This window comes from Mustelus asterias, unplaced genomic scaffold (genome assembly GCF_964213995.1).
Source record: "Mustelus asterias unplaced genomic scaffold, sMusAst1.hap1.1 HAP1_SCAFFOLD_745, whole genome shotgun sequence".
Taxonomy (NCBI): Eukaryota; Metazoa; Chordata; class Chondrichthyes; order Carcharhiniformes; family Triakidae; genus Mustelus; species Mustelus asterias.
This window is the reverse complement of record NW_027590694.1, coordinates 79,985-104,080: the sequence shown is the minus strand read 5'-3', so window position 1 is coordinate 104,080 and position 24,096 is coordinate 79,985. Positions and strand designations below refer to the sequence as shown.

Below are 24,096 nucleotides of genomic sequence, written 5' to 3'. Positions count from 1 at the left end.
GAGAAAAAGGTGGTTCATCTTGTGCACTATGCTGCTGACCTCTTATGCACCCACTGCACACTGGTGGCACTCGCAGCTTGAACGCCTTCTCCCATCAGGCGGGCACAGTACATTCCTGCGCGCCTCGACATTATCCAGAAGGATGTACAGGCAGGCATCATTAAATTTCTGGCAGATAACCTTGCAAACACTTTTTTGTTTTTGGTCTGACATTGAGGATGTCTGGGCGCTTTTTAAATATGGTTCCTGGGTATGACGACGGGATGTTAGCTATCAAACCTGCATTGGGGGAAGACCCAGATGTATAATTAATTACATCAGGGCTGGAAGATATGACGTGGTGTTCAGCCAGTGTCCACAGTAAAAAACATTTCCCATTCCCACCCCCATCACGGGACTTACTCCCGGATCGAAGAGTTCTGCCTTTGGATATTGATGATTAGAAGCAGCCAGAGCTTTGAAAAAGGTTTTTTGTATCAGTAAGGTAGGATGCAATAGAGGTTTTCAGAATTAGAAATGGTTTTGATGGAGTAAATGAGGAGTTTCCACTGACGGGAGGCTCAGTGTCCACTGGAGACAGAGTTAAACTATTGGCAAAATAAGTAGGGGAGATAAGTTGTTATGATTTGAAATGCACTGCCAGAAAGGGTGGTGGAAGCAGAGTACTTTAAAAAGGGAATTGGATAAATACTTGACAAGGGAATCTTTGCTTGAACTTTAAGGAAAACAGCAGGGGAGTGGAATTAATTGGATAGCTCTTTCAAATAGGAGGCACTGGCATAATGGGGTGAATGTGCTGTATAATTCTGTAATGAAATACATTATGAACCAAAACTAAGGAAGAAAAACACTAAGGATTTGTTCAACGTGATGCTTCTGTTAAGAAAGATGAGTGGTTTGAATTTGTGTTGGTCCCACTGCCGCTTTGAGTAACTTCAGAATATTTTTAGCTCTGCAGAATACAACCAAGCTACTGTCTGTATTAATACAGCACAGTTTACTGAAGTAATCCCTTTCTGTGTTGCACTCAAGATCTGTCCATATTAACACCGAGCTCTTTGCTGGTGTAATCCCTTCCTTTGTCACTCTTGAGATATTGTCTTTATTAACATAAAGCTGTTTATTGGTGTAATCTTTTTCAGGGTTGCCCTCTCGAGAGATGCTGTCTGCGTCAACACTAAGCTGTTTCCTGGTGAATTCCCTTTCTGGGTTACCCCCTCGAGAGATGTTGTCTGTAATAACACAGAGCTGTTTATTGGTGTAATTCCTTTCTGGGTTACTCTAAAGATACTGTCTGTATCATCACAGAATGGTTGCAGCACAGGAGGCCATTTGGCCCATTGTGTCTGTGCCAGCTCTCTGTAGTCCAGCTTGTTCGCTGTTTCCCTGGAGCCTTGCAAATTTTTATCTTCAGATAATTATCCAATTCCCTTTTGAAGTCCACAATTGAATCTGCCTCCACCACACTCTCAGGCAGTAATTTTGGATACTGACCACTTGCTGCAGAAAAAAGGTTTTCTTCATGTCTACTCTTTTGCCAATCACCTTTAAGAGGGCGGCACGGTGGCAGAGTGGTTAGCGCTGCTGCCTCACAGCGCCAGGGACCCAGGTTCAATTCCCGGCTTGGGTCACTGTCTGCGTGGCGTTTGCACGTTCTCCCCGTGTCTGCATGGGTTTCCTCCGGGTGCTCCAGTTTCCTCCCACAGTCCAAAGATGTGTGGGTTAGGTTGGTTGGCCATGTTAAATTGCTCCTTAGTGTCAGGGAGTTAGTAGGGTAAATAGGTAAGGTTATGGGGATAGGGCCTGGATGGGATTGTGGTCGGTGCAGACTCGATGGGCCGAATGGCTTCTTTCTGCACTGTCGGGATTCTATGATTCCAATTCGATGTCTTCTGGCTCTCGAGCCTTCTGCCAATTCGAACAGCTTCTCCCTCTGTACTTTGCCCAGCTGCCTCATGATTTTGAACACCTTTATCAATTATAAGGCAAGCAGTCTCAACCTCTTCCATCCATGTAACTGAAGCCCCTTGTTCCTGGAACCATTCTCCTGGATCTCTAATGGACTTAATCCAAAGCCTTCATTACCGTTCTAAAATGTGGTGCCCTAAATTGGGCACAATACTCTATTTGAGACCGAAACAGTATTTTATAAAGGTTCACCATAACATCCTTGCTTTTGTACTCTCTGCCTTGATTTTAAAAAGCCCAGGATTCCAAATGCCTTGCTGCTTTCTCAACCTGCTCTGCCACTTTCAACCATTTGTGCAGCTATACCCCCAAGTATATGTGCAACCCCTTTATAGAATTGTATCCTTTCCTTGACAGTGTCTTCTCTCAATCTTCTCCCTTGTCAGTCCATGTCCTCCAGAAGTCTATCGCTCTCTTCCTCACAGTACTTCCAAGTTTTGTATCATCTGAAAAGCTTGATATTTTGTGCTGTACATCCAAGTAATATAGATCAAGAAAAAAATGGTCCTAATACCAACCCTTGGGAAACTATATCTTCCCCCAGTCCACAATTCACCATTGCTCTCTGTTTCTTGTCACTCAGCCAACTTCATATCTATTTACCATTGTTATTCCATACACTTTGACTTCACTGACAAGCCTGTTATGTGGCACTTTATCAAAGGTCTTTTAATATCCATCTGCACCACATCAACGGAATTGCCCCGTCAAACCACTCTGCCCCGTCAAACCACTTCATCAAATGAATTAACATGATTTTCTCTTCACAAATCCATGCTGGTTTTCGTTCATCAACTCCTCGTTATCCAAGGGGTAGTTTTGTTGATTTGATCCCAGGTTATTGTTTCTAAAAGCTTTGCCGTGAGTGAAGTTAATGGGTTGTGGGTTTATCCTTACACCCTTCTTTGAACGAGAATTTAACATCTACTGTTCTCCAGTCATCTGACACCACCCTGTATCTAAGAGGTTTAGAAGATTATAGCCAATGTCACTGCAATTTCTACCCCTACTTCTATCAGTATTGCCAGGTGCATCTGATCTCTTCCTGGCGATTTACAAACTTTTTAAATACAGCTAGTCTTTCTAATATATCCTTTTTATCAAGTCTGAGTCCAAACAGTGTCTCAACTCCCTCCAATATCTTTTGCTACATCTTTGGTAGCATCTTCCTTGGTAAAGTACCTCTGTAGTACCTCAGTTATGCCCTCTGCCTCCATGCATAAGTTTGCCTTTCCAGTCAGCACTGGGCTGTGTGTCAGACATAGTGCCTTCTGCAGGAGCCAACTGCACCCAACTTCATCATTGGATGGATAACTGCACCTGGTACTTGACCCTCACCCAGCTGTCACATGGTCCACAAGGGTTTGTGGCCAAGTGTTTCTTATATGCACACCTTACTAACCCTTCATACATATCCTGTTATGTTCTGAAATGCACTCCTTTAGCATTCACCCACACACTACAGTATATTGCAAGCAAGACAAAAAGAAGACAAATACAGGAATGCTGCTTACCTTCTTAAAGTTTGTTTATTAGTGTCACAAGCAGGCTTACATTAACACTGCAATGAAGTTACTGTGAAAACCCCCTAGTCACCACACTCCGACGCCTGTTCGGGTACAGTGAGGGAGAATTTAGCATGGCCAATACACGGAGGGAGAATTTAGCATGGCCAATTCACCTAACCAGCACGTCTTTCGGACTGTGGGAGGAAACTGGAATACCCGGAGGAAACCCACGCAGACACGGGGAAAACGTGCAGGTTCCCCGCAGAGAGTGACCCAAGCCGGGAATCGAACCCAGATCCCTGGCGCAGAGAGGCAGTGATGCTAACCACTGGGCCACTGTGCCGGCCAAGAGGACTTGCTTATCCTTCTGACAACCAGCTCAACACCAGAAAATTACCGTGAGGAACAAGGACTGATATTCTTCTGAGAATGATCGCCTAAGAGAGTGGTGAAAGGAAATAGTTTGACAGTGACCCGAGCCAGGAATCTATGGCGCTGTGTGGCGGGAGTCCATGGCGCTGAGAGGCAGCAGTGCTAACCGTCGTGCCACCCATTGGAACAGCCACCGAACAGCAAAGAATACAAGTAGAAAAGCACAAAAGACACACCTGAAAGCCTGGGCAGTTCCACTAAAATCAGGCGGTTTTATCCTTGCTTGCACAGTGGAAAGCCAGTCTAGTCGGGCTCTACAGCCAGATTAGAAAGCAGAACAGATGACGCTACAGATGCAAGAGACAGCCATCTTCAATAACGAAGGGAAACCTATGACGGATGTCTGTATTCCTATAGAAGACTTCTGGATTCCTTTTTATGCTGGCTGCCAGTCTCTTATACTTTCTATTTGCTGGTATTTCTTTTTTCACTTCTGAACTTTTTATGTTCATCTGCTTCTCTCAATATTAACGATCTGACATCTGTCAAATGCAATATTTCTTTGCTGCATCTTAGACCTCTGCCTCTTTTGTTGTCCAGGGAGCTCTGCATTTGTTAGTCTTAACCCTCGTCCTCATGGGAACGTACCTTGACTGACCCAGAGTATTGTCTCACAAAAATCTGCCCATTGTTCATTGACAGTTTTGAATTTTCGATTGTATAGCGGCTTAATGGTGTAATCATTTTCTGTGTTAGTCTCGCATGATACCATCTGTATTAACACAGAGCTGTAGATCACTTTCTATGTTACACTTAAGGTAGTGTCTGCATTAACACAGAGCTGTTTGCTGGTGTAATCCCTTCCTGTATTACACTCAAGATACTGTCTCTATTAACATAAAAGCCTTTTGCTGCTGTAATCCTTTTCTATGTTACACTCGAGACTGCCTGTATTAACACAGAGCTGTTTGCTGGTGTAATCCCTTTCTGTGTTATCGAATGATACTGTCCATATGAAAACAGATATTTAGTGTTGTAATCCCTTTCTCGGTTACACTTGACCTCCTGTCCATGTTAAAACAGCTGTTTACTGGTGTATTTCCTTCCTGTGTTATACTTGAGTTTTTAGACTATCTTTCCAAGATAGAACATAGAACATAGAAAAGCTACAGCACAAACAGGCCCTTCGGCCCACAAGTTGCACCAAACATGTCCCTACCTACTAGACTTACCTATAACCCTCTATCTTACTAACTTCCATGAAGTTATCCAAAAGTCTCTTAAAAGACCCTATCGAATACTCCTCCACCACCACTACCGGCAGCCGATTCCACGCACCCACCACCCTCTGAGTGAAAAACGTACCCCTAACATCTCCTCTGTACCTACTCCCCAGCACCCTAAACCTGTGACCTCTTGTGGCAACCATTTCAGCCCTGGGTTAGAGCCTCTGAGAATCCACTCTATCAATACCTCTCAAAATCTTATACACCTCTATCAGGCCACCTCTCATCCTTCACTTCTCCAAGGAGAAAAGACCTAGCTCTCTCAACCTATTCTCATAAGGCATGCCACCTAATCCAGGCAACATCCTTCTAAATCTCCTCTGCACCCATTCTATGGCTTCCACATTCTTTCTGTAATGAGTCGACCAGAACTGGGCACAGTACTCCAGGTGGGGTCTGACCAGGGTCCTATACAGCTGTAGCATTATCTCCCGATTTTTAAACTCAATTCCTCTATTGATGAAGGCCAGTATTCCGTACGCCCTCTTAACCACAGGCTCTACCCGCGATGCTGCTTTGAGCGTCCTATGAACCTGGACCCCAAGATCCTTCTGATCTTCCACACTGCCAAGCATCTGTCCCTTAATATTATATTCTTTCATCCTATTCGACCTGCCAAAATGAATCACCACACACTTATCTGGGTTGAAGTCCATCTGCCACTTCTCCACGCAGTCTTACATCTTATCTATGTCTTGTTGCAACTGCTGACATCGCTCTACACTATCCACAACACCACCAACCTTTGTGTCATCAGCAAACTTGCCAACCCATCCTTCCACTTCCTCATCCAGGTCATTTATAAAAAATCACAAAGAGCAAGGGTCCCAGAACAGATCCCTGGGGCACTCCACTGGTGACCGACCTCCATGCTGAAAAAGACCCATCTACAACCATTGTTTGCCTTCTGTGGGCAAGCAGTTCTGAATCCACAAGGCAATGTCCCCTTGTATCCCATGCCCCTTCACTTTCTCAATAAGCCTTGCATGGGGCACCTTATCAAACGCCTTACTGAAATCCATATAAACTACATCTACCGCTCTTCCCTCGTCTATGTGTCTAGTTACATCTTCAAAAAATTCAGTTAGGCTCGTAAGGCATGATCTGCCTTGGACAAAGTCGTGCTGGCTATTTCTGATCATACTATTCCTCTCCAGATGTTCATAAATCCTGCCTCTCAGGATCTTCTCCATGAGCTTACCAACCACTGAGGTTAGACACAGTGGTCAGTAATTTCCCGGGCTATCTCTTCTCCCTTTCTTGAATAACGGAACCACGTCCGCAATCCTCTGGAACCTCTCCCGTCTCCATTGATGACGCAAAAATCATCGCCAGAGGCTCAGCAATCTCTTCCCTCACTTCCCACAGTAACCTGGGGTACATCCCATCTGGTCCCAGCGATTTATCTAACTTGATGCTTTTCATAAGCTCCAACACATCCTCTTTCCTAATGCCCACATGCTCAATCTTCTCAGTCCACTGCAAGTCTGCACTGAAACTACCAAGATCCTTTTCCACTGTGAATACTGAAGTAAAGTATTCATTGAGTACCTCTGCTATTTCTACCGGTTCTATGTAGACTTTCCCACCGTCACATTTGATAGATCCAACTCCTTCACATCTTATCTTCTTGCTCTTAACAAGATGCCGCATTTGCTTCAGCGTCAGTAGATCGTCGTATGCAATGATTCACAAACAAGTTTTGTTTGTACTCTTGTACTCTGTTTGTACTCAGTTAATAGATCACTGGGAGATTCATCTCTGTTTCAACTTGTTCTAAGTATATTACATTGAAAATTTTGTATCTTTGAGTTTCGGGAGAACTTAAGAGGAAGAGGAGGGGCACTTGATCCATTGTACCTGCGTTGACTCTTTGTTCGATCAATTTTAAACTAGTTTAAGTTTATTAAAGTCGCAAGTAGGCTTGCATTAACACTGCAATTAAGTTACTTTGAAAATCCCCCAGTCGCCACACTCTGGCGCCTGTTCGGGTACATTGAGGGAGAATTTAGCACGGCCAATGCACCTAACCAGCATGTCTTTTAGACTGTGGGAGGAAACTGGAGCACCCGGAAGAAACCCACGCAGACACAGGGAGAACGTGCGGACTCCACACCGACAGTGACCCAAGCTGAGAATTGAACCCGGGTCCCTGGCACAGTGAAGCAGCAGTGCTAACTACAGAGCCACTGTGCCGCCCAACTCATCCCACTGCCCCATGTTTTGTCCAGAACCCTGTATGCTCAGCTGCTTCACGTACTTACCTGTCCTTCCTTCCAAAGATGCAGTCTGTCCACATTTGGATAAACATTCTGTGCTCTATCAGCTCACAGTAGAGAAATGTCTCTGAATCACCCTTCTGGCTCTCAGAGCTTCTAACAAGTTCAGAGTCCCTAACTAAAGATAGGTAAGAACTCAAGTTGTGAAACAAGGAGGCATTTCTTTAGAAACATAGGATCCCTACAGTACAGAAGGAGGCCATTCAGCCCATCGAGCCAACACTGACAGCAATCGACCCAGGCCCTAAACCCTTAAAGCATCGTGTTTACCGTGATAATCCCCCTGACAGTAAGGGCCAATTTAGCAAGGCCAATCAATCTAACTTGTACATCTTTGGACTGTGGGAGGAAACTGGAGCACCCAGAGGAAACCCACACAGACACGGGGAGAACGTGCAGAATCTGCCCAGACAGTGACCCAAGTCGGGAATCGAACCCTGGTCCCTAGCACTGTGAAGTAGAAGTGCTAACCACTGTGCCACCATGCTAAATACCAAATTTAGCAAATGATTGGACTGTAGAACACATATCACAGCAAGTGTTTGAGGCAAATAGCTTGGATGCTTTTAAATGGAAACAAGTTGAGGCAAAAAGGAATTAGAAAGATCTGTTGAGCCTGAATAATAGATGGAATGGGAGGAGACTAGTGTGGAGGATAACCACCAGCACAGATCATTTGGGTCAATAGTCTTTTTCTGTTCTGGAGATTCTATGTAAATTGGCCATCTCTGTTCCAGTGCAAATAATTTCCGTATTCAAGTCTGTTTTCCTATCATCTTTACCTTCTTCTTTGAACTGTCAACAGCTTTTGAGATTGCGGTACTGTGTAGTCCATGAGTTTACAGAGTGAATTCTCAAAGTACTTTCAAGCAAGAAGCAATCTCAAACCCGACAGGTGCCAAAAATATAAAATAAGTAACGGAATCGAACCGAAAATGTTCATAAAGAGCAATTCCTGCGGAATGGTGAGCTTTCTTCTGATTCCGAAGCAGGATATATTGAAGGAATGATCCGGAAGTGATCCTGGTTATTGTTGCATCCTATATAATTATTCATAAGAGAGGCCTTGAGAGTGACTTACATAGTTCCACTTTGTAACTCATAGTTTGTGACCTCTGGTATAGTCGCAGTATTTTGGGAAAGGATTAAGGTTGACAAAGAACTTGATCATCTGCGATGTTACCTGTGGCTCAGTTGGTAGCAATCGTATCTCTGTGTCAGCTAGCTGTTGGTGCAAGACCCAGTCCAGAACTGAAGCATATAACCTAGGTTGATATTCTAGTTCAGTACTGAGGGAGCCTTCCACTATTAGAGGAAACAAGTCCTGGACCCAAACCCCAAGGGATATTATGAAGCCTGACTAGACCCCAACAATTTTTCTATTTTGATATAAATATGAGGATAAGATGCTTCGCTCCAGGAGTAATTCTACTGACAAAGTAAGGATCATTTATCAAAACAAGCTTGATTCATAACAGTTTAAATACAACTCGAACAAAAGAAAGCAGCTTAACTTTTAATAGTTGGACATTAGTTAAAAACTGAAACAAGTCTAACTTATGACTATTTCAGTTCCAAATAAGCAACAGCCTCTTCAACTGAAATGCCACTTTAAGTACAGTAAGAAGTCTCACAACACTAAGTTAAAGTCCAGCAGGTTTATTTGGAATCATGAGCTTTCAGAGCGCTGCTCCTTCATCAGGCGAGTGGAGAGCTGGGTTCACAAAAATGGCATATATAGGCAAAGACACAATTGCAAGATAATGATTGGAATGCGAGTCTTTACGGTAATCAAGTCTTTACAGGTAGAGACATTGCAAGTGGAAAGAGGGATAATCACAGGTTAAAGAGGTGTGAATTATCTCAAGCCAGGGTAGTTAGTAGGATTTTGAAGCCCAGGCCAAATGGTGGGGGTTTACAGATAGTGTGACATAAACCCAAGATCCCGGTTGAGGCCATCCTCATGAGTGCGGAACTTGGCTATCAGTTTCTGCTCGGTGATTCTGCGTTGTTGTCTGTCTTGAAGACAGCTTTGGAGAGCGCTTACCTGAAGATCGGCTACATTCTTTAAATACAGTCAGCAAACTCAGGCATACTTGCTATAAATTGGGTTAACACTCTTAAGCTTTGAGTGGTTTTGATTTCCAGAGCAGCTTGCAGACTTCTGTCTTTAAACAACCCCAACCAGAAACTGAAAAACTGTTTCTCTGCTACAACCCTAGCTCCTCTCATTAACCACATTATCACTTGGCCCTGCATACCGAAACACGCCTTCCATTCCTTTAATCAAAAAACCCCAGGGGACCTTTCCATTTAGAAATAAAAAGCAATTAACACTCCTAAATAAACACTACATGACTGAAATGAGTAACTACCCTGCTTTCGCTGCATCTAAGATGCATGTTTTCCAGACTACTATTCTGGCTGTCTGTAGAAAAAAAGTGAACTTTTAAAACAGTCCCCTTAAACATCAAAAACATTAATAGCACAGTATCATCACACCTTTCGTTAGGTGAATTTTCCATGCTAAATTCTCCCTCAGTGTACCTGAACAGGGGCCAGAGTGTGGCGACTGGGGGATATTTCACGGTAACTTCACTGCAGTGTTAATGTTAGCCAACTTGTGACACTAATAAATAAACTGTAAAAACTTTAATAAACTTTTAAAATGAGATGTCAAATCAAGGTCTCGTCTTCTCATTTATCTCTCTCCTAACATCACTAAGACAGCTTCTCTGGTTGGTGTGATCTTAATCTATGTAAGTAGTGTTTCCTGGTTACAGAAGTAACTATAATACTTCAGTGGCTGTAAAACACTTTGGACTGTTCTGAGGTTGTGAAAGGTGCTATAGAAATGTAAGTTTTTTTTCACTGGTATACACCAGATTGCACCTGCAATTGATTAAAGAGTTAAATGGTTGGTTGTCCCTTTGATGTAGGGTAAATAAAAGCCTCCTTTCAGATGGTGGTGAGGAGCTACACATCTAGGTTTCTTTACTTAATTGAGAAACATTACTTAATGTTTGTTTTCCAGATACTTATGTGGTTTCGAGGACTATTGCAAGTCCGCGAACATTCAGTTTCCCACCACACTGCAAGGAAACATTAAAATAGAGAAACAGAAGAAAGAATGCGAAAAAGTTCATGACAACCTTGATCATAAAGTGGAAAAAGAGAAAGTTCAAAACACTAAGCCAGCAACAGTTGAAGCTGAGAATGAAATTGAGGATGAAAGCAAAAGCATTCATCATGATGATGAACTAAAGGATCAGGAAGCAAGATCCCTGAAGGTAAGTATGTGTGTGTGTGATTTGGAATTGCTTTGGGACATTGGAATAGTAGGAATATCCTTAAAACACCTAACATCGAAGGTGAGGGTGGCAATTCTCACCTTCAAACCTCCAGCAGGTCAAATAGTTTTTATTCAGTTACATCAGCCTCGGTTTGTTAAACTGCTGCAAGTGTTAAGAAGTGAAAAAGGAGTTGTGATGTTAACCGCATTTTAACTGCAATCCCTTGTATTAAACCCCAGATGCAGAATCATCTCCTCGACTTGAAAAAGCTGGGATTGTGTTGTTCAGAGCATCAACTATTTGTGAGACATTTGATAGAGGGTTTTCCCAGAGTAAATGAGGAGAAATTGTTTCCGTGACTGGAGGGTTGGTAACCAGAGAACACAGATTTGACTAAAAGAGGAGGTAGAGCATTGAGAACCTTTCTCATGTAACAAGTTGTTAGGATCTGGAATGTGTTGCCTGAAATGGTGGTGGAGGCCGATTAATTGATAACTTACAAAAGGGAATTGGATAACTACATGAAGCAGAAGAAGTTGCAGGGCTGAGGGGATAGAGAGGGGAGTCTGATTCACTCGATAGTTGTTTACAAAGTCGACTGCACCAGATGGCCTCCTTCTGTTTTGTATCATCAATTAATCTTATGATTTGTCAATTTGAACATGAGAAATGGGAGCAGGATTGAAAATATGAACCTTTAAACCTGCTCCGCCATTCAGCACAAACATGGCTGATCTGCAGCCTTTACTCCACATTCGGGGTGGCACGGTGGTTAGCACTGCTGCCTCAGTACCAGGGACCCAGGTTCAATTCCCGGAGTTTGCATGTTCTCCCCATGTCTGCATGGGTTTCCTCTGGATGTTCAGTTTCCTCCCACAGTCTAAAAGATGTGCTGGTTAGATGCATTGGCCATGCTAAATTTTCCCTCGGTGTACCTGAACAGGTGCTGGAGTGTGGCAACTAGGGGAATTTCACAATAACGTCATTGCAGTGTTAATGTAAGCCTACTTGTGACTATTTTAAAAACTTTCCCACCTGCCCTCCATATTCCAAAAGAGACCAAAAATCTGTCTATCCATTCACAACCCTCTGGGATAGAGAAATCTGAAGATTAATTTGAGTGAAGAAATTTCTCCTCATCTCAGTCTTAAATCATCAGCACCTCATCCTGAGATTAACCTCGTCCAGTCATTTACCTATCTATATCCATACCTTCATTGGAAGTCCAGTCTCTCCTCCATTCTGGAGGAGCCCGTTTTTCATGTTAGGGTGGTAGACATGAGCAAGATGGGCCCTTCGCTCCCAAATGCAGGCTAAAGGTGGCAATGAAGTTGGGCAGATGGTGAGGCCGGCCAGTTAAAAGACCTTCCAACGTTTACCCGGACTTCGGCCTAATTCTGTTCATGGTTGGTAGGTCATGTAACCCTCACCCTCTCCACACACCCATCACCACCATCACCCCTGTCCACATACCCTCTCCGCCATCACCCTCCATGCATCCTCTCTGCCCGCTTACCTATTAATTAAACAAGGAATTGTTTCCAGAAGCTTCCCTGCCACCAAAGTTAAAATGAATGGTCTGCAAGTGCTAGACTTATCCTTTTTTGAATAAGGCCGTAAAGCTTGCAATTCTCCATTTCCCTGGCACCTCTCCTGAGCCTAGGAAAAACTGAAAGATGACGGTCAGTGCCCCTGTAATTTCCATTCTCATTTCCTTCAATATCCTTGGATGCATCTCGCCTCGTCCCTGTGCCTTGTCAACCTTTAAATACCGAGAGTCTATTCAGCACTTCCTCCTTATCAATTTTGAGCCCTTTTAGGGACAGAGTCTTCTCCTCTATCACCATGGCCTGGGTAGCGCCTGCTTCCTTGGTAAAGACAGATGCAAAGTATTCATTTAACACCTCAGCTGTGCCTCCTACTTGACTGTGTAAATCCCCTTTTTGTTCCCCAATTGACCCTACTCTTCCTTTTACTATTTATTTGCCAATAGAAGACTTTGGGATTCCCCGTTAAGTTGGCTGCCAGTCTTTTCTCATACTCCCTCTTTGCTTCTCTTATTTGCTTCTTTACCTCCCGTTTGAACCTTCTGTATTCAGCTTGATTCTCAGTTGTATTTTCTACCTGTCACAAGCACATTTTTTTCTTCTTTATCTTAATTTCAATCTTTTTTCATCGAGGGACCTCTGACTTTGTTTTCCTTACCTTTCTCTTTTGAGGGAATGTACCTTGAAGTGGCCCAAACCATTTCTTCTTCAAAGGTAGCCCGTTGTCCAGCTACAGTTTTTGCCGCCCACCCCTTGGTTCCAGTCGAACTGGCCCAGCTCCACTCTTGCCTTTTTAAAAATTAATTTACAGGATGTGGGTGTCTCTGGCTCGGTCAGCATTTATTTCCCATCCCTAATTGGGATGTAAGTGGTGAGCTACCTTCTCGGTAGTTGCAATCCCTATGGCATAGGTACAGTGCCGTTAGTGAAGGAGTTCCAGGAATTTGACCAACAACAGTGAAGGAATGGCAGCAATATAATTCCAAGTCAGGATGGTGAGTGGCTTGGAGAGGAACTTGCAGGTGGTAGTGTTCCCCATGTATCTCCTGTCCTTGTCCTTCTAGATGGTAGTGGGCCTGGGTTTGGACCGTGCTATCTAAGGTGTCTTGGTGAGTTCCTGCAGGGTGTCTTGTATTTGGTGTACACTAGTGCCACTGATCATTGGTGGTGGAGGGAATTAATGTTTGTGGAAGGGGTGCCAAAGTGGGCTGCTTTGTCCTGGATGGTGTTGAGCTTCTTTAGTGTTGTTGGAGCTGCACCCATCCAGGCAAATAGAGAGTATTCTGTCACACTCCTGACTTGCGCCTTGTAGATGATGGAAAGGCTTTGGGGATTCAGGGGGTGAGTTAGTCATTGCAGGATTCCTTGCCTCTGACCTGCTCTTGTAGCCTAAGTATTTATATGACTAGTCCTGTTCTGTTTCTGGTTAATGGTAACCCCCAGAATGTTAATGGTACCCCTTTGAAGTCTGCTCTCCCTCAGTTAATCATTCTTACTCTGGATTGTCCTCTTCTACCGTCATCCTAAGCCTTATGATACAATAATCACTGGCCGGAACTCACCGGCCGTTCACGTCCCGCCACCGCTGCCAGAGTAGAAGGAGAGTTTGGCGCTCAGCCAAATGTCCGATCATTTCAGCGGGACGGGAGAATTCCATTGGCGTGAATGGCTGGAGAATCCCGCCCACTCTCTCCTAAATGTTCCCCTACTGACACTTGATCTTTTTGGCCCACCTCATTTCCAAGAACCAAGTCCAGCTGTGTCTCCTTTCTTGTTGGCCTGGACACATACTGCTATGGCAAATCTCCTGAACATACTCTAGGAATTCTTGCCACTCTGCTCTTACACTACCATTATCCCAGTCTATACATTAGTAATTAAAGCCCCCCAATATAACTATTCTGTAATGTTTATACCTCTGTTTTATTTCCCTGCAGATGTATTCCTCTACATCTTTGCCGCTAGTTGATGGCCTGTAGAGTACATTGAGCAGCGTAATTGCACCCTTTTGGTTCCTTAGTTCTAGCCACATTGATTCTGTCCTTGAACCCTCTGGGACATCCTCTTTCTCCAGCACTGCAATGCTCTCCTTAACCAATACCCACCAGCCCGACTGTTTATTCCTACCCTATCATCCCTGGACACCTTGTATTCGGTGCTGCCCTTCCTTAAGCCAGGTCTCACCACAACATCATAATGTCGCATGGCAATCTGTGCCTATATCTCACCAATCTTATTTACCATACTCTCTGCATTCACATACATGTAGTATAATCCTGATTTAGATTTCATTATTTTCCACCTTGCCCCAACGCTTATTAACTTATATTCTCTATTCGAGTGCTATCTTTATCTCCCGGTATTTTATGCTGCTTGGTATTACTCTCGAATATTCTCTCCTGCTTCCCACACCCCTGCAAAGTTAATTTAAAGCACTAGCAAAACACCCCGAAAGGTGCTCAGCCCTAGCTCTGTTCATGTGTAATCCATCTGGCTTGTACAGGTGCATCTCCCCCAAAACCAGTCCCAGTATCCCAGGAATCTGAAGCCTTCTCTCTCCTGCACCATCTTTCCAGCCTCATATTCGTCTGCCTTATCCTCTTATTTGTGTATTCACTTGCTTGTGGCACTGGGAGTAATCTAGAGATTAATGCTTCTGAGGTCCTGATTGCTAATTTTCTATCTAGTTTCCTAAATTCTGACTGCAGGACCAAATCTCCCTTCCTACCTAAGTATTGGTGCCAATATGGACCCTGACATCTGGTTGTTCACCCTCCCCCAGAAGAATGTCCTCCAGCAGCTCTGTGACATTCTTGACCCTGGCAACAGTGAGGCAACATGCCATCCTTGAGTCGCATCCATGACTGCAAAATGTCTCTCTGTTCCCCTAACTGATGAATCCCCTATCACTCTTTTTCTTCTTCCACCCTTCCTCTACACCCAAGCCGCTCTGACTGCATTCTGTTAAGGAATCGCCAATATCCAAAATGGAAAGCCAATTAGCAAATGGGACCCCAGGGCACTCCTGCACTAACTGCCTGCTTCTCTTGGACTACCTAGTGGTCACCTATTCCCTTTCTGTCTATGCTCCTAACCTGCAATGTGACCACCTCTTTTAATCCGCTAACCATGTAGTTGTCACAGTGACTCCATCCGCTGCTTGAGCTCGGAAACTGGAACCCAAGTTCCTGCAGCTGGTACCACTTATGCAGATGTGGTCATCCAGGTCACTAATAATGTGCATGATTTCCCACATACTACAGGACAAGCATTCCACACAATCGAGCTGCCCTGCCAGTTCTTAACTTTACTTCCCTTACATTAACCTCACTTAACTTCGGCTTGTATATATTTTTATATTTTATAGGCCCTGACTTCCCTTTAATCCGAGTGCTTTTACTCAAATCCAAGTAGCTACTTCAAAAGTAATACATTTTCCTAATTTGCAGCTATGTAAAGACTCTCCCTTTCAGCCGTTTTCCTGTGATGCCGCTCTTCTATATTTATTTCCAAACTCCCCTAAAGGTGAGATTTATGCCCAAGTCCTTTTCTGCTCAACTGCTCCTGTTCCCAATTTCGAATAGTTCCTATCTACACCACACCTCTGTTTCCCGTGCACTTAACTGCCACAGGAACCTAATTCGTTCAGTCTCCGTCTCACTCGGGCATAATCACCTGTCTCCTTCCTGCGCACCCCTGACTGACTTTATTATCCCCTTTCACGAACACATTCCCTTTTCACTTGAATGGCATCCTACACCGTGGTGCCATTGGCACTTTGCTCATTCGTTCTACAGTCCTTGTTCTCATCTGTTGATCTGTTCTCACCCGTTGTTCCGAAGTTAAGGTCTGAGGTTCCACCATCACTACGTGTTGGATCCCCATATCCACCTGACTCTCAGTCACAGCCGCCTGTCCCTGACCATTAATGAACTCTACTTAACCTGAGGGGTGTGACTACCGACTGAAACCAGGTGTCCAGGTAATTCTCCTCCTCCCTGATGACCTGTAACTTCAGACCCCAACTCAGCAGCTCTTGAGCCAAAGTTGGCAATATGGTTGCCCTGGCCTGGAATGTGTTCCACAAACTCCCACGTATTTTATTCACGGTGCACCACCTGCTCTACCATGTCTGTCTAACCTCCTTTAGTTATTTAATTACTTACAAATGAGTAACTAGCAGGCTAAAGTAATAGCAAGTAACAGTCTCCTCGCTTGAAGGGAAAAGGAAAAAGACTCAACAGATACTGAAGATAAAACAAAAGAGCAGCTTCTTCTCTGCATTGAATTCCCACGTGCACCAAATTCTGAACTTAACACTGGATTCTTAGAGCACTCTGCAGTAGCAAGTACTTTGAGTGCCTCAGCAAAATTGCCATTTGTACTCCTTTTCCAAGTATACCGCCACCACTGCACCTCCCTGATAAGAGATTAGACTGAGCTTTTGTCTTCTCCTTCACTCCGGCCAGAGAACTGTCTGCAAGTTATTCAGATAAATCCAGGCATGGGCGGAGTGAAAATTGGAGGAACTGAAAGCAATATATATCAGTGTATGACTATAGGCGTTTAGCCAATATTGCTCGCAGCCAAGGAATATCTCTATTGCCCAAGACACCCAGTGCATATTTACAGGAATCCCATCCCATGGTGTCAGCCATGGTTCTGTGTATAGCACTCTCACTTTGGAGTCAGAAAATTGCAGGTTTAAATCCTCTCCCCCACCCCTCCGCACCCCCAAATTGAGAGACTTGAATTCAGCCTGATGGATTGCTGCACTGTCGGAGGTGCTGTCTTTTAGATAAAACTGAGGCCTCATCTCCGCACTCGATGAGCCTAAATACCCCTCGGGACTACTTTGATGAAGAACGGGAGTTATTCCAGTGTCCGCGTCTATATTTATTCCTCAGCCAACACCACATTAAAAAAAGATGATTTAGTCATTATCTTATTGCTCTTTATGGGACCCTACTCTGTGGTTTCTTCCATTATAGCAATGACTATACTTCAACAGATATTTAATTGACTGTAAAGCAATTTGAGATATCCTCCGATCGTGGCAGGTGCTATGTAAATGCAAGTCTTTTTTTCCCCCCTCTAGCATAGTTGTCTGAGTGTGAGAGTGAATCCCTGTACTTTGTGCAAAAAAACTCATCACAAGCAATAAGCCTGACCTTGATATATGAGGCAGCCTGTCTTTAATGATCCCAGGATGGATGAACACAATGCAGATGAATAAGTGGCTCCTATTCCAAGTGCTCCCTGTTGGGATTCCAGCCTAACAATGCAAAGTTACTTTGCGCAAGCAAATAGCCACAAATATGACTCGGAGGCCACCAGTTTGCTGAGGTCAAGAACAGGCCTAAGCTGATCTCAGATCTGATTCCATGTGTAATTGTGGGAAGGTGATTGGGAAAGTTTTGAGACATGGCGTATCAGTATTTTAAAGTCAGGCTTAAAGTTCCATTAATCATTTGCGACTTGACTGAGATCTCATCATATCAAGTATTTAAACCGCCAATGAATCCCAGCTTTGACCATCTTTGTTTTATTGTCTCTCAGCAATGGGTCTATCTTGGCATCCCTCACATATTACCACCAAAACAGATCTTCTGGTCATTGTGATGTTGCTGTTTGTGGGAGCTTGCTGTGTGAAAATTGATTGCCCGTTTCCTACATTACAACAGTGACCATACTTCAAAGGTACTTTATTGACAGTAAAGTGTTTTGGGGGCTGCCTGTGGTCGTGAAAGGCACTGAAAAATGCAAGCCTTTTATTGAAATCCATAATGTAATGATAGCAGCTTATTAGAAGCATAAGGGCTGGGACACAACATTGGTACCTTCAGGTTGTCAAGGCAGCAATAAGGCAGTGAAAATGCAGCATTGTTTGCATCATAGTAACACGGATGGGCCCACACCTACACAGTTTCTTCACATTATGGTGAAACTGGTGAAGGTAGGACTTGCATACAGGATCCTTGAACTGGCACAAGGTGCATTACATCCCCCCTAATCCCTGGATGTCAGCATTCCTTCAATTCTGACCATCACTTCACCATTGCCAACTGTGCCTTCAGCCATCTGGACTCTTAAGCTCCAGAATTCCCTCTCTCAACCTGCTTGTCTCTCCCTCTCTCTCTTCTCCTTTACGACAGTGTTTAAAATCCACCTCTTTGGCCAAGCTTTTGGTCATCTGTCTTAATAGCTCCTTACGTGCCCCAGTATCAAATTTTGGCTGCTAATGCTCTTGGGAGGCACCTTGGATCGTTTTTTACTATGTTAAAAGACACAAGTTGTTACTTAGGATCTTCCCGTACTCGAGAGTACTTTATTAATTGAAAACAGTTGACAAGATCATTGTTTTCCATTGTCAAAATATGAGTGATAATAAGGAGAGCTTTACATCCTGCCCCTTTCCACCAGACCCTTTTTTCTCATTAATGTTTGGGACATGGGTGTCGCTGGCTGGCCAGCATTTATTGCTCATCCCTAGTCGCCCTCGAACTGAGTGATTTGCTAGGCCATCTCAGAGGGCAGTTGAGAGTCGACCACATTGCTGTGGCTCTGGAGTCACGTGTAGGCCAGACCCGGTAAGGACGGCAGATTTCCTTCCCTAAAGGACATTAATGAACCAGATGGGTTTTTCCGACAATCGACAATGGTTTCATGGTCATCAGTAGATTCTTAATTCCAGATATTTTTTATATTGAATTCAGATTCCACCATCTGCTGTGGCGGGATTCGAACCCCGGTCCCCAGAACATTAGCTGAGTTTCTGGATTAATAGTCTAGCGATAATACCACTGGCCTCTGCTCATTGTGTCCCAACAAAATATGAGTAATAGGACAGCTTGTTCATGTAAGAGCATAAACAGGCAGCATTTGCCTCATTATTGTCAGCAGCGACTCAACAGTAGCATTCCTCTCTCTGAATTAGGAAGGCCCCTTCTGAATTCAAGCACATAATCTAACCAGGCATCACTGAGGGAATGCTGTACCCTCCATGCCCCTCTCACAGATAAACCCTCTCAGATGGACGCAAAAGATCCTATAGCATTATTTGAAGGAGAGTAATGAACTTCATCCGTGTCTTCCACAATCTTTGTCCCTCAACCAACACAATCAGCCACAAAAACTGATAAACCTGTTATTTATCTGGTTATTGCTTGTGGGAACTTGCTGTGTTCAAATTATAAAAGGTGCTATACCAATCCATTACTTTTCTTTCTTAGCTGTTGTATTTGTCTACGTAACAACAGTGACTGCTTATTTCCTTCTCTGTTGCAAAATTCTATCATCATTGACTGGGACTTTGCCTTGGGTGCGTGTGTGCGTGCATGTGTGCATGCGTGTGTGTGTATGTGCTAAAAATCCCCTGCTTAGTGCTGACAGCTTTGTTAAACACAGGGCATAGAATGAACCATTCCAAGTTCAATCACCGGTTTATGACATCCTGGCCCTTTTCTGAAAGGTGAAACCTGCCAACTATTTATAATAAGAAGTTTAACAACACCAGGTTAAAGTCCAACAGGTTTATTTGGTAGCAAAAGCCACACAAGCTTTTGAGGCTCTAAGCCCTTTGTGTGGCTTTTGCTACCAAATAAACCTGTTGGACCTTAACCTGGTGTTGTTAAACTTCTTACTGTGTTTACCCCAGTCCAACGCCGGCATCTCCACATCATAACTATTTATAATCCCACGTTGAACTAGAAATACCTGTAATGTGACTTTGAATGGTAATTTGTGGAAACCTGATAATCTGCCAAGAATGCTTAGTCACCAAAGAAACATGCAGTAGCGCTCCTTGCCTGTCGAGCTGCTAATCTCACATGGGCTCCTGTGAACGGGGAACACCTGCTTCATCCCACGTCCCTGCAGCTGGATGGAGAAGCCTGGGAGCAGGTCACCCACCATCCAGGTGAAAAGAGAATGAGCACAGGCCTTTACTGCTCGTAATGGAGTTATTTTGTCCTCGCAGGCGCGGAAGAAGCACCTGCCAGAGTTCACAGTGCAGGCACCAGACGCCAGAAAGGACGGCAGCAAAGTGAAGATCGAAGAGAGCGAAGAAAGCAAAGGCGATCAAATCGGTGGTGTGAGAGAGATTCCTCGATGCAAACCCGAAGAAGTAAAGAGCGAAAAATTGGAAGATAAAGGAAAACATGGGTGAGTGTTCCGTAATTTTACAATTGCTACACAGCTGCTTATCGGAGTGAAGTTGTACTAAGCATTAAATGGTTAATCTGATGGTGACACCGCTTCTTAATTGTGGGAAGACACACCAGCTGAATTTGTTAAGAAACCTTTGCTTTGATTGGCCTGGGGCAGGAATGTAATTTTTAAGGAATGCTGCTGTTGCTCCACCCATTGCCAACAATGGAATGGCATGACAAGTTGCAGTTACCATTATTTAACTTTCAGTTACAACCTTTCAGAATGGCCTTTTGGTACAATGGGCCTAGCTACTATCAGACACCAATTTTCCCAACAGTTATAGCACAGAAAAGGCCCTTCGGCCCATTGAGTCTGCACCAACAATAACTACCCCTAAAGTTGCACTAATCCCGTTTCCCAGCACTTATCCCAAATCCTTGAATGTTATGATGTTTCAAGTGCCCAGCCAAATACTTTTTAAAGGTTGTAAGGTTTCCGGCCTCCACCACCTTCCCAGGCAGTGCATTCCAGATTCCCACCACCCTCTGAGAGAAAAAATGTTTTCTGAATCCCCTCTGAAACTCATGCCCCTCACCCTAAAACTATGCCCCTTCATGATTGATTCCTCAACCAAGGGGAACAGCTGCTTCTTATTCACCCTGTCCATACCCCTCATAATCTTATACACCTCAATCATGTCCCCCCTCAGCCTTCTCTGCTCTAGAGAAAACAATCCAAACCTATCCAGTCTCTCCTTATAGCTCAAATGCTGCATCCCAGGCAACATCCTGGTGAATCTCCTCTGTACCCCATCCCGTTCAATCACATCCTTCCTATGGTGAGGCAACCAGAACTGCACACAGTATTCCAAGCTGTGGCCTAACCAATGTTCTGTACAGCTACAACATAACCTCCCTGCTCTTATACTCTATGCCACGACTGATAAAAGCAAATGTCTCATTTGCCTTCTTAACTGCTCTGCCACCTTCAGGGATCTGTGAATAAGTACTATTGCCCCTGCATTCCCACTTCCACTGCTCTGCTGTAGACTTCTCCATAAGGAGCTGTTCCCAGTCAACTTTGGTCCAATCCAAAGCCGTCTTTTGCAGGCCATCTTTCTCCTTGTCCGTGACAAACTTGAACCGTGCCATGTTGTGGTCCTTATCGCTAAGATGCTCCCCGTTGCCACATTGAACACTTGCCCGGCTTCATTCCCCAGAACCAGATCCAGCACTGCTCCATCCCTTGTTGGGCTTTTTACATATTGTTAGAAAAAACTCCCCTAAATACATTTCAAGAAATCCGCTCCCTCTAAACCATTTACACTATGACTATCCCAATTTATGTTGGGGAAGTTGAAATCCCCTGGTGTAATTACCCGATTATTATTCTTGCACACCTCAGTGAATTGTCTACAAATCTGCTTCTCTTTTTCCCGCTGTCTCTTTGGGGGCCTATAATACAATCCCAGTCATGTGGCTGCCCTCTTTACATTCCTAAGTTTAACCCACAAAGCCTGGTTTGAAGACCCTTCCAAAATATCATCTCTCCTTATTGCAGTAATTGACTCCTTAATTAGCAATGCCACACCCTTCTAACACCCTCCTCTGTTAGTGGATTAAATAAATAAATGAGCAATCTTGGGCAATAATTGAAGGTGTTTTTCCCATTGCGAAGCTAAGGAGTAAGGTGTCTTCACATAATTCAAAGTTGCTTCATTCAGATAGTCTGATAATTCTGTGCTTTTACCACAGCTGTTCCCCCTTTGCTATTCCTTCATTCAAATGATTGAACAATTCAGTTATTTAGTGTGAGCAACTTTGAATCATTAAGGTGTTTACTCTGACTTTGACTTGAAGGAAGTGTGAAGCGGTTCTAATGCAAGGTTGAGCTTTGGCACTTCAGGTTATCCTCCAGCACAGACTGTGAGCTGACCCAGTAGCATCCAGCATGATTATATACTTATTAGTAATACCACCAATTCATTCCAGTTTAAACTGACCATTCAGCAAATTTTGTGAAGAAAATAATGTATTTTTGGGCTAACCCAATGCCTTTTACTGCACTTTATGCACTAACTGGCTCTGCCCCCTCTCTGTTACAGCATCCTACACTGACTCCACTGGTGAGATGCAGGGCAGGCGAGCCTTCGAATGAGCCGCAGTTGTTGCTACAATATTTTTAACCTGCCTAAATACTGTTGTAGTGGCTCCTGCCATTTCTCTGCACTCTTGTGTCATTCAGAACCATAGAACCCTTACGTAGTAGAAGGAGGCCATTTGGTCCATTGAGTCTCCATTAAATTTCCAACAGAACATCCCACCCAGGCCCTACTCCCCTTAGTTCCAAGTGTTTACCCAGCTAATCCCCCTAACCTACACATCTTGATACACTAAGAGGCAATTTAGAATGGCCAATCCATCTAACTTTGGCCTATGGGAAGAAATTGGAGTACTCGGAAGAAACCCATGCAGTCACAGGGAGAACATGCAAACTCCACACACACAGCCATCCAAGGCCAGAATCGAACCCGGGTCCCTGGCACTGTGAGGCAGCAGTGCTAACCACTGTGCCACTCTCCTTATTTCCCTAGTTTGTTCACCTTAGCAGCCTGTACCCTCTACATCCTGAGAAATTGCCCCACCTTCTGTGAATGTTGAGATTGGATCCCTGTCGGGTATAGAGTAAAACAACATTGCTTTTTTGTCAGAAAGTGCACCAGAAATTAGATGTGCTTGGAGTGTGAAATATTTTGGTTTATTTGTTGGCCCTTCCCTGCAGTTTCTCCACGTGGCAGCACAGAGAGTGCAGGCAAATGCGGAGAGAGAGAGCCTGGAAGAGGAAGTGATTGGGAGAGAGAGGGAGGAGGAGAGGCAAAAGAGATATATAGTGGGGAGAGAGAAAGAAAGCTATATGATAGGTGGGAAAGGTATACAAAGGGAGGGAATAGAATTGTAGATTGTATACATTGTATGAAATGTATAAATGTATAGAAAATAAACATATAGAGGAGGAGGATCGGGAGTTATACAGTGGGGGAGAGAAATATACTGGAGAGGAACGACAGGCAGATTAATGGGAGGGTGGGAGAGAGCGAGTGAACAACACCAAGAGGATGACTGACATAGATGAGAAGGTGAGACTGAGCACAGATTTCCCAGTTGCTAGCATGCTGCTGACTCTAACCCAACTCTCGTTCCAACTCAGTTGAATCTGTTGCACAATGAGCAGTGAGAAAGAACACTAAAACCAGCTGATCACTGACTTGCGCAGTTCCAAAACCTCCCGAGTGTTAGGTGAATTCTCTCCGAATAGGCTGTGCTGCTAAAGTAATAGGAAACTATAGATTGTGACTGGGGACCTTGAAGTTCGAAGGACGCAAGATGCAAGAAAGCCGATGAAGTAGTGAACTACGTACAAAAACACACCAGGATAGGAATGATTCATTTAGAGACAGGAAAACTGCCAGAGGGATAGTTTAGTGAACCAGAGACTGTAAAACCAGCAGGATAGTCAGTCAATATCAGCCCAGCTACTAAAACTAGAGGCTGGAAGCTCAGCACAGGTAATACAGAGTGTAAGATAATATGATCGTTTTGTGGTTATTTGGCCTGAATAAATTTGAGAGTTGTTTGGCATGAAACTTGTGTTCCTTGTTCCAGCATCATTGAGCTGGTTGTGAATTACACGAG

General features: G+C 44.0%; 1 protein-coding gene across 6 annotated transcripts in view; it reads left to right on the top strand.

Annotated features, from left to right (window-relative positions):
- arid4b (AT-rich interaction domain 4B) overlaps positions 1 to 24,096 on the top strand; it is a 166,339-nt gene that overhangs the window by 101,126 nt on the left and 41,117 nt on the right. For all 6 annotated transcript variants that reach the window (XM_078205420.1, XM_078205422.1, XM_078205419.1 and 3 more), the window contains 2 exons: positions 10,448 to 10,703; positions 20,232 to 20,416. In XM_078205420.1, coding sequence (XP_078061546.1) covers positions 10,448 to 10,703; positions 20,232 to 20,416 — 441 coding nt within the window. The remainder of the gene's footprint in view (positions 1 to 10,447; positions 10,704 to 20,231; positions 20,417 to 24,096) is intronic.